The sequence below is a fragment of the Neolamprologus brichardi genome, chromosome 9, assembly GCF_056152115.1.
Source record: "Neolamprologus brichardi isolate AB-2024 chromosome 9, ASM5615211v1, whole genome shotgun sequence".
Classification (NCBI taxonomy): Eukaryota; Metazoa; Chordata; class Actinopteri; order Cichliformes; family Cichlidae; genus Neolamprologus; species Neolamprologus brichardi.
The window spans coordinates 15,550,644-15,565,207 of NC_142112.1; the positions used below are offsets into that span (position 1 = coordinate 15,550,644).

Genomic DNA, 14,564 nt, shown 5'->3' on the forward strand with positions numbered 1-14,564 from the left:
ATGTGCTGTGCACATTTTCTTTGTATTTTAAGGATGGAAGTAGCCGTGTCTCCATCAGGGTTTCTCAGGGGAGGTTTTTTTGTAATGTTTGGGAATGTTTTAGGATGGCTCGTGCATCAGTGCATCTCAGGCTTTGTTACTAAACTTTTGAAGAAGGTAAAATGCTGCAGCAGGTGAACTGAAAGTGCTGAAGTGTTAGGCCTGACTGAGTTGGAAGGGAGGTGCCAAGCTGAAGTGTAAGGCATTAAATAAATGATGGGTATTTCAGTGTTTGCCACAGAGTTAGTCCTTGTTTGTAATAGTCAGCTGGGTGTACCTTTGCTTTCATAGCTGAATTAATCATTTATTATAAACTACATGATAACTTCCTCTCCAGCCAGTTCATGGTCCTGTGGACGGGCTCCACCGTCTTGACGTGCAGCTGTTGATTTAAGACCTTGTTCTGGTCTGCAGCCTCGGTGAGCTCAGCGCTGTGGCACCGGCTCTCCATCAGGTTCTGGATGGAGTGACCCTCAGCTCGCAGCAGACCTCCAGAGCAGAGCAAGGACTAGTCTCCAGCTGCAGTCCAAGATGGTGGTGCTGGAGTCTGTCCAGCTGCTGGACGACAGATACAAAACAGCTAAATGACATTGAGGACCACCACAACAGCTACCTGGGAAAAAAAGTTAGAAAATGCACTCAGACATGTGTAAAAGTGTAAAATAAGACAAAGAAGAGCGTCAGGTGAATATGCAGAGGGATGACAAAAGCGACTATTGTGCCTTCGTCTTCTTTAATCAGGAATTGTGATTACCTGCAAGGCTACAAGAAGTTTAAAACACTGTAGGCATGCTGATGCAGGCAGTATTTTTCTAGTGGTTTTTTTTAGCTTTATTTCAAATTGCAAAGCGAGGTCTGAAACTTGTTTGCACCATTTTCATGGCTGTTTGCCGCCTGCAGTGTCTATAGGAACAGACCGCCAAAGGATGTGCAAACACACACATGCATACACCATCGCTGCGCTTACCATGGCAAATGCATTATTAATGATTAATGATCACAATGAAAATACACACGCATCCCCGTCTCACTCACAGGTGCTGCACAGAGATAAACATGACACGAATAAAAGATGTTTTTCTTTGGCAGCGTTTTTGTTTTTTTCTTCCTCCTTTCAGCTGGTTTATTTATCTTGAGTCCACTGGAACGGCCAATTTTCTGGATTCCTGGCAATGTTCCCAACACCGAATTTCAGTCTGTAGCAGTCTGTAAATAAATAATTACTCTAGTGTACATATGTTGCTCACGTCAGCTGGGCTTTGTTCTCTGACGCGCTTGTGAGAATTAAGGGTAATAGATTCAAAAGCACAAGTGTTGCTCAGCCAGGGTGTCTACAACCTAGAGAGAGAGGACAGACAAAGAGAACTATAGGAGTGTTTGATTAACTCAACAACACTAACGCTGAGGTTAATCAGTTTCCACTGCTCTTTGCGGTGTTTTTTTAAATATGAAAGCAGCTCATCTCAGCATTAGGAACAGTATTCAGGTTGTGTTGTGGCTACTTTGGCTACTAAACAGTCTCTTTCTGTTATATAATTGAGTACTGGAAGAGTGGTGTTACATTTTAATTGTAAATTGTACCCACGAGAAACCAGCATGGGGCAAAAGTTTCAGTCTGACGCTTTGAAATCTTGTTTTCAAGTGTTTGTATTTGCAATACTTGTGAGCTGATTTGGTGAAATGCACAGAGTGGCGCACAGCGTGTTTCTGTATTGTCCTGCGAGGGTGTGTTGGAAGTATTGAGGGTGTGAATGTGAAGTGAGCAGAATGCAGCTATTGTATTTTGGCTGCATTCTTCACAATGGTCACTCTGTCAAATCAGGCGCACAGCTCTGGCTTGACAGCCAGCAGAGTTGCCGTGCCCCGGGCCCTCTGAGCCAGGCACTGAACCACTGGGCTGAGATCCTCTGGCAGCTTGTCAGCACAGCATAGTACTCCTGGACAGCCAGTGCTCTCATTGACTCACACTCGGTTTTACTTTCTCTGCTGCCTCTGTGGACTCGTATGTCTCCAGCTTGGTTCCCTGTCAGGGCTTCTCTTGTTTCCAGTGACGTACTGAGTTGGACAAACAGCATCCTGTGTCAGTATCGTGAACTTCACCCCAGCTGGAGGACAACAGCTGATTTCTGTTTTTTTCCTTCTTTCAGACAGTAAACTGAACCTGTTCTAGTCAAGCACTTTTTAAAAGGCTTTAAAAGGAGTTTTTTAATAAACCTTATTAGGTTACCTTCTTTAAGGTTCTGCATGACTAGTATTTTGACACAAATGCAATTTTGTTAGTACAGCTACTTGACAATGCGATTGTATCCTCTCTCTACCTTACATGTTCATGAAGGCTGATGACACCCTGCATCAGTACCTCATTGGGTCTCCATCGCAGTTGTTGAAAGTATATGTAACTCTGTTTGAGTCTTTATGGATGGAAGAAATGATTAAATGGTTAAAGTCTTGTCTGATAATGTCACCTTACACATGAAACATGTAGTAACCACTACATCACATAGCTACTGATTTTATTATAAGAAATTGATAAATAAATAGTTCTGACAATTCTTAGTTAAAGTATAAAGTCAGAAACTTATGGGTTAAAATTTAATGGAGAAATATAAAAACCCTTACCTAAAAATGATGGATAAACAATTGAAATAATCAACTAAAGGTCAGCAGGTCAGCCACTAATCAGAAGGTCGGTGGTTCGATCCCAGGCTGCCTCCTGGCTGCATGCCAAATATCCTTGGGCAAGATACTAACCCCATGTTTGCCTACTGGTGGTGGTCAGAGGGCCCGGTGGCGCCTGTGTCCGGCAGCCTCGCCTCTGTCAGTGCGCCCCAGGGCAGCTGTGGCTACAGTGTAGCTAGCCATCGCCAGTGTGTGAATGGGTGAATGACTGAATGTAGTGTAAAGCGCTTTGGGGTCCTTAAGGACTAGAAAAGCGCTATACAAATGATGCTTAAACTGTTGAATACTAATATATAGTTAAAATTAGCAAATAATTAGCTAAGAATTAATGACTAATGAGCTGAATAAACACATAAACGCATAAACAACAGAAGTAATGAACTGCAACAGCACTGAATAAACAGTTGACATGTTTTGCTAAAATAATGAACAGACAGTTAAAATAATAATAAGCTAAAGTCATGTGCAAATAGCTGAACTATTAAAATAGCTAATAATTAACTAACAGTACAGCAGTGCTTAAGGAGCTGAAGTAGTTAGCTAAAAGTTATAGCTAAACACTGATGAATAGTTTGAATGTAATGTAAAAACAATTAAAGTCAGTAGAAAAAAAGCAAAGGAACCAGAAGGGATTACGTAGCCAAGAGATGGCAGCTAGGATGAGCTAACGTACGCTTAGCTTCTTTTGTTTAAAACGGTGTTTTTCGTACTTCATAATTGTGCAGGTTGCGTGCCACACTTCCTTGGTTAACTGGACTTACAATTTAGGCTTAGACAAGGCTTAAAAAAAAACTGGTGATGGCTGCTTTAGGTTCTGCTGGGACTTCTGTATGTAACCAAAGAACCAGAGTCCTTGCTCTTGTTTCTTGTTGCCTGTCAATCCACCAGAGACGCTCCTGAGGTGGCAATTAACATCCTTTTGCATTTACTTTACTGTGCAGTGCTGCTTCTTCGAACACCACTCTTGAAATCACAGTGTCAGCCATTCAGGGCGCTGTGGGAGCTGAACAATAGGAAACATTTGTGATCCCCTGAGACAAAGAGAGTGCTTATGCTTGCTTACACTCGGACGGCACAATAACAGCTGTGTTTTCTAAAGAAAGGGTGGGGGAGTTAGAATTTTGTTCATCTCTGCTGGGTGCCCTCTTCACTGTAATAAAACAAGTGAGAGTTGTAATTGCTTTGTTTGACACCTTTCACTAGCTTGACGTCGATGTGTAGTTAGGAGTCACAGGGGATGCTGTGTTTTTGAAAACTTGGTCCTTGGGTGGCGTTTGGGATTTGTAAACAGTAAAAAAGAAGCACAAGAATGTGATAACGTGAGAGCTGGGAGGGATAAAGAACAAGGTACACTTACAAGTGGGCTGACTGCTGGTCACCCAGGCTTGTAGCTTACATCAGATGTCATGTATTGAGTGAACCACGGGCACTTAGTTAAGCAGTAAGCAAGCAGGAAGGGTTATGGGCCCCTGGAGGCTTTTGCTGACAACCTGAGCTATTACTGCAATTGAACAGTGGTGACCATAGTGTGTGTTCATCTCCAACCCTACGCAGTCTGTCTGCACTCCTCGCGGTAAGTTCAGGGAGAGCAGGTAGAGGTTTCTGCGTTTTAATCAAAGCCCCTGCTTATTGCACATCCTGTGGGCAAAGATTGTAAATCTCCACTTTCATTCCAACTTCAATTTTTTTAATTTCATTTTTCTTTTTTTTCTCCTCGACCCTCATTAGCAGCAACCTTGACCCTATCCTGAGCAGTGTGGGCAACACTGCAGCTGCCGCTTGATCGTTGCCCACTTAACAGGACAAAAAAAAAAAAACCTGCAATCATTTAACACAAGCAGATTTTTATTACTTAAAACTCATTCGTGTGCTAAATAAATACTTGTCTTTTTTTTGTGCTGAAGTCTTGCTCAAATACGCAAACGGCACACATAACGATGACTCACCGTACGATGAAAATACAGGACTCAAATCCCCCCAATCCAAAAACTGTGACCCTCTGTGGATTATCGCACAAACCCTGCACAGATTTGTAATGCATTTCATCTCCTGGTATTGTTTTCTTCAACTGCATCCTCTATTTTCGGCGTTATTATTTTGTGTTTGGGGTTGCGATTGGGCCACTGACAGTAGAGCGTTGTTATAAATGCCAAGGTCAGAGGTTGGAGTCGTGTAATTCATCATTTTCGTCCTCTGTGATTGAACGAATACTGGAGCACTCTTACATGATAGTACACTGTCCCGAACCTTATCGTTTTCCTCGCCTCAGGTTTTTTCTATTTCTTTTTATCATCCTTCTCCCCCCAGTTTCCCTCATGTAGCTATCACTCCAAACGCCCTTTCTCCTTGGTTTACTTCACCTTTTTTTATCTCTCTATGTATCCACTATATCAAATCTTCGTCTGCCCCCCCTCCGTTCCCCCATTCCATAACTTTTTCTCTCACCTTCATCTCGCTTGGTTTCCCTCCTTGTTCACCGAAGCTCTTTGTTTCTTTCATCTGGCTCCATCCTCTTCATCTACCCATGTCTGTCTAGGCGTCACCATTTTCTCTCTGGGCTCTCTGTAACTTCCAGCTGATAATTAGCCAGGCGGTACAAACTGCCTTAGCTTTGTTTGTGGCCCCGGGGTCGACAGGACATCCCCATCTAACACAACGTGACTTACATAAGCAGCCGAGTCAAAGCGACAACACTGACCTCAGAGGGACCCGGGAGGCAGGAAGGCTGACTCAAGATTGAGCGATGGAACGAGATGGAGACGGAAAACGACAGAGACAGTTCTTCACTTAAGTCGTGCACCTGATGACCTGAACATCTGTAGTGTCAGAACTCGTTGTGCAATAGCTCTCATATACTGTATTTCTCAATAAAACAGTACATGAGATATATATATATATAGATATAGATATATCTATATCTATATCTATATATAGATATCTATATATAGATATATATATCTATATATATATAGATATATATATATAGATATAGATATAGATATATATATATATCTATATATATATATATCTATATATCTATATATATATATATCTATATATCTATATATATATATATATATATAGATATATATATATATAGATATAGATATAGATATATATATATCTATATATATATATATATATATATATATATATATATATATATATATATATATATATATATATATATATATATATATATATATAGATATATAGATATATATATCTATATCTATATATATATAGATATATATATATAGATATATATATATATATAGATATAGATATAGATATATACTGGGACAACTTACTACAGTCAATATTTTTTACTTTGTGACTGCCTAGTCTGTGAAAAGTGCCACATAAATAAACCTTTACTTGTTTACTAATAACCTTCTGGGTACTAATGATCAGGTACGATGAGATGACAGACGCATTAATATTACATATACAGTCAATAATTCCACTTTACTCACATATGATGACAAAACGTGCTACACACATATTTTTTAACACTCCTCTGAGCTTCAAGTCTTTTTTGGTAAGAAAAAAAATGAGGTCATTGAGTCAGTGAGTGCTGATGCGGTCAGTGAGTTATTAATATGATTTATGAAGTCAGAAATGATGCCAGTTAGTGTGGGTAAATTGAGCAAGCACGTGTACAGCTACACTAAGATCAAAATCTCTTCACAGACCACCATCACATTTGTGTGCTGTAACTCTACCGGCTATTTTCGTAGAATTAATTTGATTTTTACATTTTTTTTAGACTTAATTGTTCACTCTTACCCTTCTGCTTCCGCTGCTATCCCAGGAAACAACTCGGGCGGGGGGGTGGAAGATCTTCAGCTGCAGAGCTGGCTCGCCCGATTTCCTCCTCAAATAATTCCTGAATCACTGAGCTGTATCTCTCTCCTCTTTATCTCCTTTCTTTCTCCCTGCCTCTCTTTATTTGCTATAAACCACATCTCCAGACACTTGTTCAATATTACAAGCTTGCATAAATTTTGCCTCAATTTCTACACTTCTCTAACTTTTACAAGCCATCTATTTTCATTGGACGACTTGGACTGAAACCCGAAGCTGTTTCAGCGAAAACCTGGGTATTAACGCAAGAGCTTTCCATCAAGCCTATAAAGACCTGCTGACATTTATACAGTCAAAGATCATTTATGAGGTCCCAATTAACCCGTTTCTCTGCTGTAGCCTTGTCCGTAAATTCCTAAGTATCGCACTGTACCTACGATGAAGAGATCTAAATCTCAGTCTCTGTATCTGCTGATACGTTATTCATGTGACAGATTTGCAGCAGATAAGTGCCTCACTTTCGTAGGAATACCAATGAATAAGTGATGCTTATCCCCACTGAGTCTTGTCGCGATAAGGGGGGAGAAGGGGAAAAAAAAGCAAGGGTAAAACTGAAGAGAGATGGCAGCTTGGAGAGTGCAAAAGAAACCCCCCTCAAAACACATTAAATCCTTTTTTTTTCTCCAGCCATTTTCTTCCACTAATCCAGCTTAGCATCGCAGGACGAGAGGCAGGGCACTAGAGGTGGGAATCACCATACATCCCTCGATACGATATTATCACAATACTTAACGCACGATACGATATTATTGCAATTTTTAAAAATATTTTGCGATATTCAGATTCTGTACATAAAGGTAAACTTTATCAATATTCATTTTATCTAATATCAAAGTCTCACACTCAGTCTTTCTCTCATTTCAGTTTTATTGTTGACAAACTGAACGGTTTGTATTACAGTCTAGTCCAACTTAACTGAACGCAACCATCTGGTACAATTATAGCTTTTCTGAACTATGCAGTTTATGAAAACTATGCAGCCCATTCAGCAACTGAAGAATTTGAAAGTAAATTAAAACAAAATATAATTTGACATTAAATAAAAAAGTTTTAAACTTAATTAAAATAAAACATGTCTTAAATTAAAATAAGTAAACTGTCATGTTTATTGCTGCCAAAAAAAAAGTTCAACACATTTGGACAGTGAAGGAATGTCAGGATTCTTGCTCAGAAAAAGGATCAACATGCTCTGAAGTCAGAGCATGTTCCAGTACACAAAAACTTTTTTTGTAACAAAATATCGATTTCTGCTGTCCCTGTATCGATACATTATTAGCAAACAAAATATCACGATACTACACAGTATCGATTTTTTCCCCCACCCCTACAGGGCACACCCTGGCCAGTCTGTCGCAGGGTTAACACAGACAGACAAGCTCAATTTAGAGTCACAAGTTAGCCTAACCCCAGCTTTGTCTTTGGACTGTGGGAAGAAGCCAGAGTATCCAGAGCGAACCCTTTTTGCTGCGAGGTGATGGTGCTCACCCCATATTTTTTTGTTTTTGACAAGTTTGATTCTAAACTCCAGCCGACCTTTGTCTAACTGCTATTACATTTTCATGCATAACAGTAAACCATAACTTTTTGAGTCTGACAGCTAGGAAAAAAAGCTTTCCTTTGAAGTTCAGCAACAACATATTGCAGCGTAAGACGTCTCATTGGAATCAGGTTAATAGTTTCCCACAGACAGCCCATGTATAGTCACAAATAATAGAAGACGTAGCAGTCTAACCCTAATTGTATGATGATGAGCTTCTTTATGGGTCAGATTCAAAACGCTGGCAGAACATCAGAGAGGAGGATGAGGAGGACTGGTTTTTGTTGTTGTTTTGGTTGCCAGTGACGTAAGTTGAGGAATAGGAGGCTTTCAATCCCAAATATCTCAGCTTTAATACAGCTAGAGTTGGGCTGGGGTTTGGCTGTTAGTTGGCTCAGAGAGTTTCTGAGTCGAGAGGTCAAGAACCCAGTGTAGTCTTCAGCTTTCCGCAGCTAGAGACTAATTACAGTTCGCAGGGTTGCCTGTGCTCTTTGAAGTGTACTTGTATTTATTACACGTGAATGTGTGCGGGCCTGTGTTTCTGTCTGAAGATGCACTGATTAGGAGCGCAGATGGTGGATTATCTGTGCTCGTGCATAGACCCTTATATATGTATGGATGCATATTGTAAGACACAGTCAGCTGTCTAACCTCAAACTAACAGGAAACTTTTCCCCTGTAGGGCTGCTGCTTATTTAAACATGGCTGTACAAACTTTCAAAACTTGGCCTTATTTTGAGGGAACCTCTCTGGCACTAGAACAGGTGGACCCTGACAAGCCACAATAACCCGGGGCTGACAAAGTTTTCTCTTTTCTTTTTCTTTTTCCGAATTCGCTTGCTTTCGTTTACGTCTAACAGCACTGACAGAGCTGCTCTCTCCTTCACTCTCTCTTCGTGTTTCTAGGTAACGATTTGTTCCTGGTAGCCGTCCATGAGCTTGGTCACGCACTGGGCCTCGAACACTCCAACGACCCCACAGCTATCATGGCTCCTTTCTATCAGTACATGGACACGGATGACTTCAAACTACCAATGGATGACCTGCTAGGCATCCAGAAAATTTATGGTAAGCCTTCTTTTTTTATTTATTTATGTAAATACAGCAGTTTGTTAAGCAAACGCAGGACACAGCCAAGTATTAGAATTTATCAGTGTGGTCTGAGGAGGGGTTAGTCTTCAGGCTTTAGCTGCCATACAAGCAAGCCAATAACATACTAAGCATTCATAGTCATCTTCCTGTGACATATCAAGTCAGTAGACCATGTAAGAGCTCAACTACAAGTACACTGCCCAACACACCTAACCATATGAAGCTGACATAGCTAAAGTAAGTCATCTTCCTTCACCTGGAGCTCTTGTTTTCTGCATTATTGTAACAAACTTTCAAAGTTACAGAAATAAGATTAAGACCAAGATTCAAATTAAGGCTCAAATACTTAAATTGAATCCAATTAAGACCTACATTTCCGATCATACTTCATCATCAGGGCGCCTACAGCACGCATCACTCATCGACACACATTTGGAGTTGACAGACGCTGATTGCACAGTGCTTTGTCTTCTCATAAAGCTGATATAGCTCTGGGGCGGCAGTGTGAAATTCAATTTGACGGCAAAGGATTTATGGAAGCACCCACAGAGTTTGCTTCTTCAGTTTTTTCACTCATAGTTGAATTAGTAGATTGCAGTGGCAAAATCAGTTATCAGTCTGGATACTTGTAATGATAATTCAGACGAGGCTGGCTTGTGGAGGAGGAAGCCTTAATGTTTAAATGTGTTATCGGGAGTGCCGATGCTGTCGTCTCAACCTCAGCTTGACTTCTAAGTTCGGAAACGACTCGTTGGCGAATGACAGCATCGTTCCTTACAGCTGTCGACACTGTACACCAGTCACACTCTGCTGAATGGCTGCATGCGCACACACACATAGAACCTGCCATCTGCTTACATGGTCAGGGCACGTCCCTCTGGGAGTGACAGACCTGGGCAAGCGATCAAATCTCTCTTCATCCCTCTCGTGTTTTATTCCTCTGCATTGCCCTCCCTCCCTCTCCTCTGTGTCGTACCAAGAGTTGAAGGGCAGGACGACTGATGACAGCTCTGCTCTCAGCTTCCCCCCCACCCCCCTCGCAGTAATTGGCCTCCATTTTTTTCCCACATGCCAGTGCCGGTGCTAGATGTGGTACTAAACAGGAGAAGAGGTGGGAGGTACACAGCTTACATCGAGTACAAGGTGATGCACTTATGGTTGAGTAGGAAAAAAGTGCGACTCTGTTCTGTGTGAAGGTGAAGCGGTATAACGAGATGTGAAGGAAATGCGAGTGAATTGGCGTTCATTTACAGCTGTTGGCTTGCAGTCTGGGAGAGTCGGGCACAATCATACGAGGAACTGTGGGAAGCTAAGAGCTGCTGAGGATCAGTTGACTGCTAGAGTTTTTGGACGTTTTGGCTTTGCTGCTTCTGTTTATTCCTTCAACTCTTTGAACCGTAGTCACAAAAAACACCGTAAAGTGCATTCGATATGTATTGACTTATGTGAATAAAAGGTTTGGCAGCTTGAACCTGTAAAGAATGAAGTACAGATCACATTCAAACCTATAGATGTGGCATTTCTGTCATATAATCTTTTTTCTTCCTGGACAAATCCCAATGTTCTCACAGGGCTTTGAACTCAATGACTTCCTGCGCTCTCAGAGCCCACTTCCTTTTTACAGAAGCAGCAGATCTCAGGCACCATGATGTCGATGACTGGGATGAAAGAAACAAAAATCATTAATGTTATTCAGGCCATAATTGTATTGAAATTCAGCTGAAGCCCTCAAACAGTAAACATGATTTAAAAGTTGGGCTGGACTTTATACTTTTAGGACCTTTAAAGAAAACAAAATGAGCTAAATCTAATTTTAAATAAACAACAAAAGGGTAAATCTGCCTTAAACTTCTAAATGGCCCAATGCCCAACAAGAGCTGTATTAAATTTTAAAAGTCTCACATGTCTTATCTTTTAAGCCTCGTTAAATCTTTGTTTGATATTTTTCCTTTAAACCAGCGGTCTCCAACCTTTTTTGCGCCACGGACCGATTTATGCCCGACAATATTTTCATGGACCGGCCTTTAAGGTGTCGCGGATAAATACAACAAAATAAAACTAGTACCGGTACCGAAAAAAATAAAATTTATTCATAACATGTGAAAAGACCAAGGAAAACCGAGTAAATGATAAAAATGATAACAAAATAACGCTGAAAACCAGTAAAAACCCTGAAAACTATACATTTCACACCTGAACCTCAACTCTCGCGGTCAGGTACCAAATGACTCACGGACCGGTGCCGGTCCGAGGCCCGGGGGTTGGGGACCGCTGCTTTAAACCATGACCATTAGCCTGTGTCATAATTCCATTATGAACAATAAAACACTCCAATATGAATATTCTCATTTTCTGTATATGGAGTTCACTCTTTGCACATTTATATCTTTAACCACACTAGCATGCTAAAAACAGGCGTCAGCATATCCACATTGCTAGTTGGTATGTCCACATAGATTGGCTAACATATCAGTAGTGACCCTGGAGTCAGCTACAGCAATAACACTATCCTTTACTACTCCACCATGACTGTCACGTAATACTTCTGAAGTTTCTCTGTCACACAGGCATCCTCCTGTTTCTGCACTTACATCCCTTCACATCCTGCTAATGGCTTTAGTAGTAGGCGTGAGAGCAGCAGCTGAGGTAGTGGTCAGGGAATTGCAACATCCATCCATCCATCTTCATCCGCTTTATCCGGGGCCGGGTCGCGGGGGCAGCAGCCTAAGCAAAGAGGCCCAGACCTCCCTCTCCCCAGCCACCTCCTCCAGCTCATCCGGGGGAACACCAAGGCGTTCCCAGGCCAGCCGAGAGATATAATCTCTCCAGCGTGTCCTGGGTCTGCCCCGGGGCCTCCTCCCGGTGGGACATGCCTGGAACACCTCACCCAGGAGGCGCCCAGGGGGCATCCTTACCAGATGCCCAAACCACCTCAGCTGGCTCCTTTCGATGTGGAGCAGCAGCGGCTCTACTCTGAGCCCCTCCCGGATGGCCGCACTTCTCACCCTATCTCTAAGGGAGATGCCAGCCACCCTTCGGAGGAAGCTCATTTCCGCCGCTTGTATCCGCGATCTCGTCCTTTCGGTCACTACCCACAGCTCGTGGCCATGGGTGAGGGTAGGGACGTAGATCGACCGGTAAATTGAGAGCTTCGCTTTTACACTCAGCTCCCTCTTCACCACGACGGACCGGTGCAGCGTCTGCATTACTGCAGCTGCAGCCCCAATCCGTCTGTCGATCTCCGGCTCCCTTCTCCCATCACTCGCGAACAAGACCCCGAGATACTTGAACTCCTCCACTTGGGGCAGGACCTCATCCCCGACCCGGAGTGGGCACTCCACCCTTTTCCGGCTGAGAACCATGGCCTCAGATTTGGAGGTGCTGATCCTCATTCCCGCTGCTTCACACTCGGCTGCGAACCGCTCCAGTGCGAGCTGGAGGCCCTCACCCCATGAAGCCAACAGAACCACATCATCCGCAAAAATCAGAGATGAGATCCTGAGGCCACCAAAGCGAAAGCCCTCCGCCACTTGGCTGCGCCTAGAAATCCTGTCCATAAAAATTATGAACAGAACCGGTGACAAAGGGCAGCCCTGGCGGAGCCCATCACCCACCGGGAACGAGTCCGACTTATTGCCGGCAATGCAAACCAAGCTCTTGCAGATGCTGTTGAGCATGCTAACTTTTGCAACTAATTGCAACATGAGAAGGTGAAACCATGATGCAAATCGAGCCAAATATCAATAGTATCGATACTCGTGCTGGTATCAGTATCGAGTCCATACTAGTGTGATAGGATTTTTTTTTCTTTCTGTCCTCTAAATTCAGTATGTAGCCCACTAAAAATAAAATAAGTACCTCAAACATGCACTATGAAAAATGTCTGAACTTTTTGTGTGTTTTACATAATACACAGTATTTATTTAAATCCAAACAGATCAGCTATATGAACGTGAACTACGAGTGGTTTATGAATGAATTCTGTGGTTATACAGTTCCTTGTAAAGGCTCTCCAGGCTCCTTTGTTCTTAGGCTGCATTGCGGGTTTTCATCTGTGTTCCACTAATATCTGTAAGTGTGGGAAGTTCGTCTCCCACACCCACCCACAGAGTTTGCTGATTAGATTCCTGTTTTCAAGTGCACAGATCGGTGGAATTAGCTGATTGGTCCAGCCAGTCACCACAGTACTGGTGTAACACGTGGGCCACCTGGACATCTCCAGTAAATTAACGACAGCCAGATGCTGAAATTACAGGGTGACCAAAAGAGCCAAAATCTGCCCAAAAAAAGCTGTGTTTAATTTTTCTTGTCGTCGGTTTACCACAATGTAGCTGCAAGTACACATTTGCCTGTTTGTTTACACGTCCATCTGACTGTGAATCTCCCCCATGCTTACATAACTTCAGAGTACTTTGGCTCCACTAATCTGGGATGTATTTCAGGGGATTAACTTCAGTCAGTGAATGGAATCACTCTCGCGTAGACCCGCTGATCAGTTTTGTGGACTGGGTGATGGCTTAATCCTGCGATTGTCTGGTTTGTCAACTACAGATGGATGACACATTAAAGGAAGAGCCAATGTAAAATGTCTAAGTAGCCACTACATGTTGCCAGGACAGCTTCAGTGGGCCTTGGCATTGATTCTGCAAGTCTGTGAAAGTCTGCTGAAAGAATGGAAGGCCATTAAAATCATACATTTTATCTGATTAAGGTGAGGTCTTTCTGTCACGTTATGGGCCGAATATTGGTCTCTGTTGGCAGACTGTAGGGATCTACGAATCGAAACGTCTACCTGGAGAAAGTGTCTGCTGTCAGATAGAGGCTAGCGTGCCAAGTATGTGGTGTTATTGTTGGTCCAATCAGTCAGCAAAATTATAAGCACAAAGAGCTGACGTGAAATGAGCGTCTGTACTTTTAAGACTGCAATTTTTTATCTTTGGAAGTGTGCACGGGATCTCGTTAGCACAGGCTGAAAACAACTCTAGAAAGCTCTGTGTAGGCAAATATCTGTGCAAATGTGACACAGGCGCAGTACCATGGAACAAGCGTTAGTCTTGTCACAGTCTTGTCTTCCTCAGTCTGTCTGCACCTCATCCCCTTACAGTCATAGAGTGCGTTAATCATGCAGCGTCATGCGTTATTCATAGGCAAAGCCCATTTGTTATTATCAACTGCCTGAGTGTGCATAACTCCTTTCCCTTTATCATGTACAGTAATTCATGAATTTGACATGGCACCCAGGCATCTCTCTGGCAGGTCTTCACATGATCTACATTTTTAAAACCTAATTCTGCTAGGCCTTGTTTTTTTGTGTCTTTATAGCGTATGATATTATGCTTTGCTAAGCTGA

The 14,564-nt window shown here is 42.3% G+C and overlaps 1 protein-coding gene across 2 annotated transcripts in view; it reads left to right on the forward strand.

Moving 5' to 3' along the window:
* The window catches only part of mmp16a (matrix metallopeptidase 16a (membrane-inserted)), a 76,222-nt gene that overhangs the window by 39,270 nt on the left and 22,388 nt on the right, over positions 1-14,564 (forward strand). For both annotated transcript variants that reach the window (XM_006806315.2, XM_006806316.3), the window contains one exon: positions 9,029-9,190. In XM_006806315.2, coding sequence (XP_006806378.2) covers positions 9,029-9,190 — 162 coding nt within the window. The remainder of the gene's footprint in view (positions 1-9,028; positions 9,191-14,564) is intronic.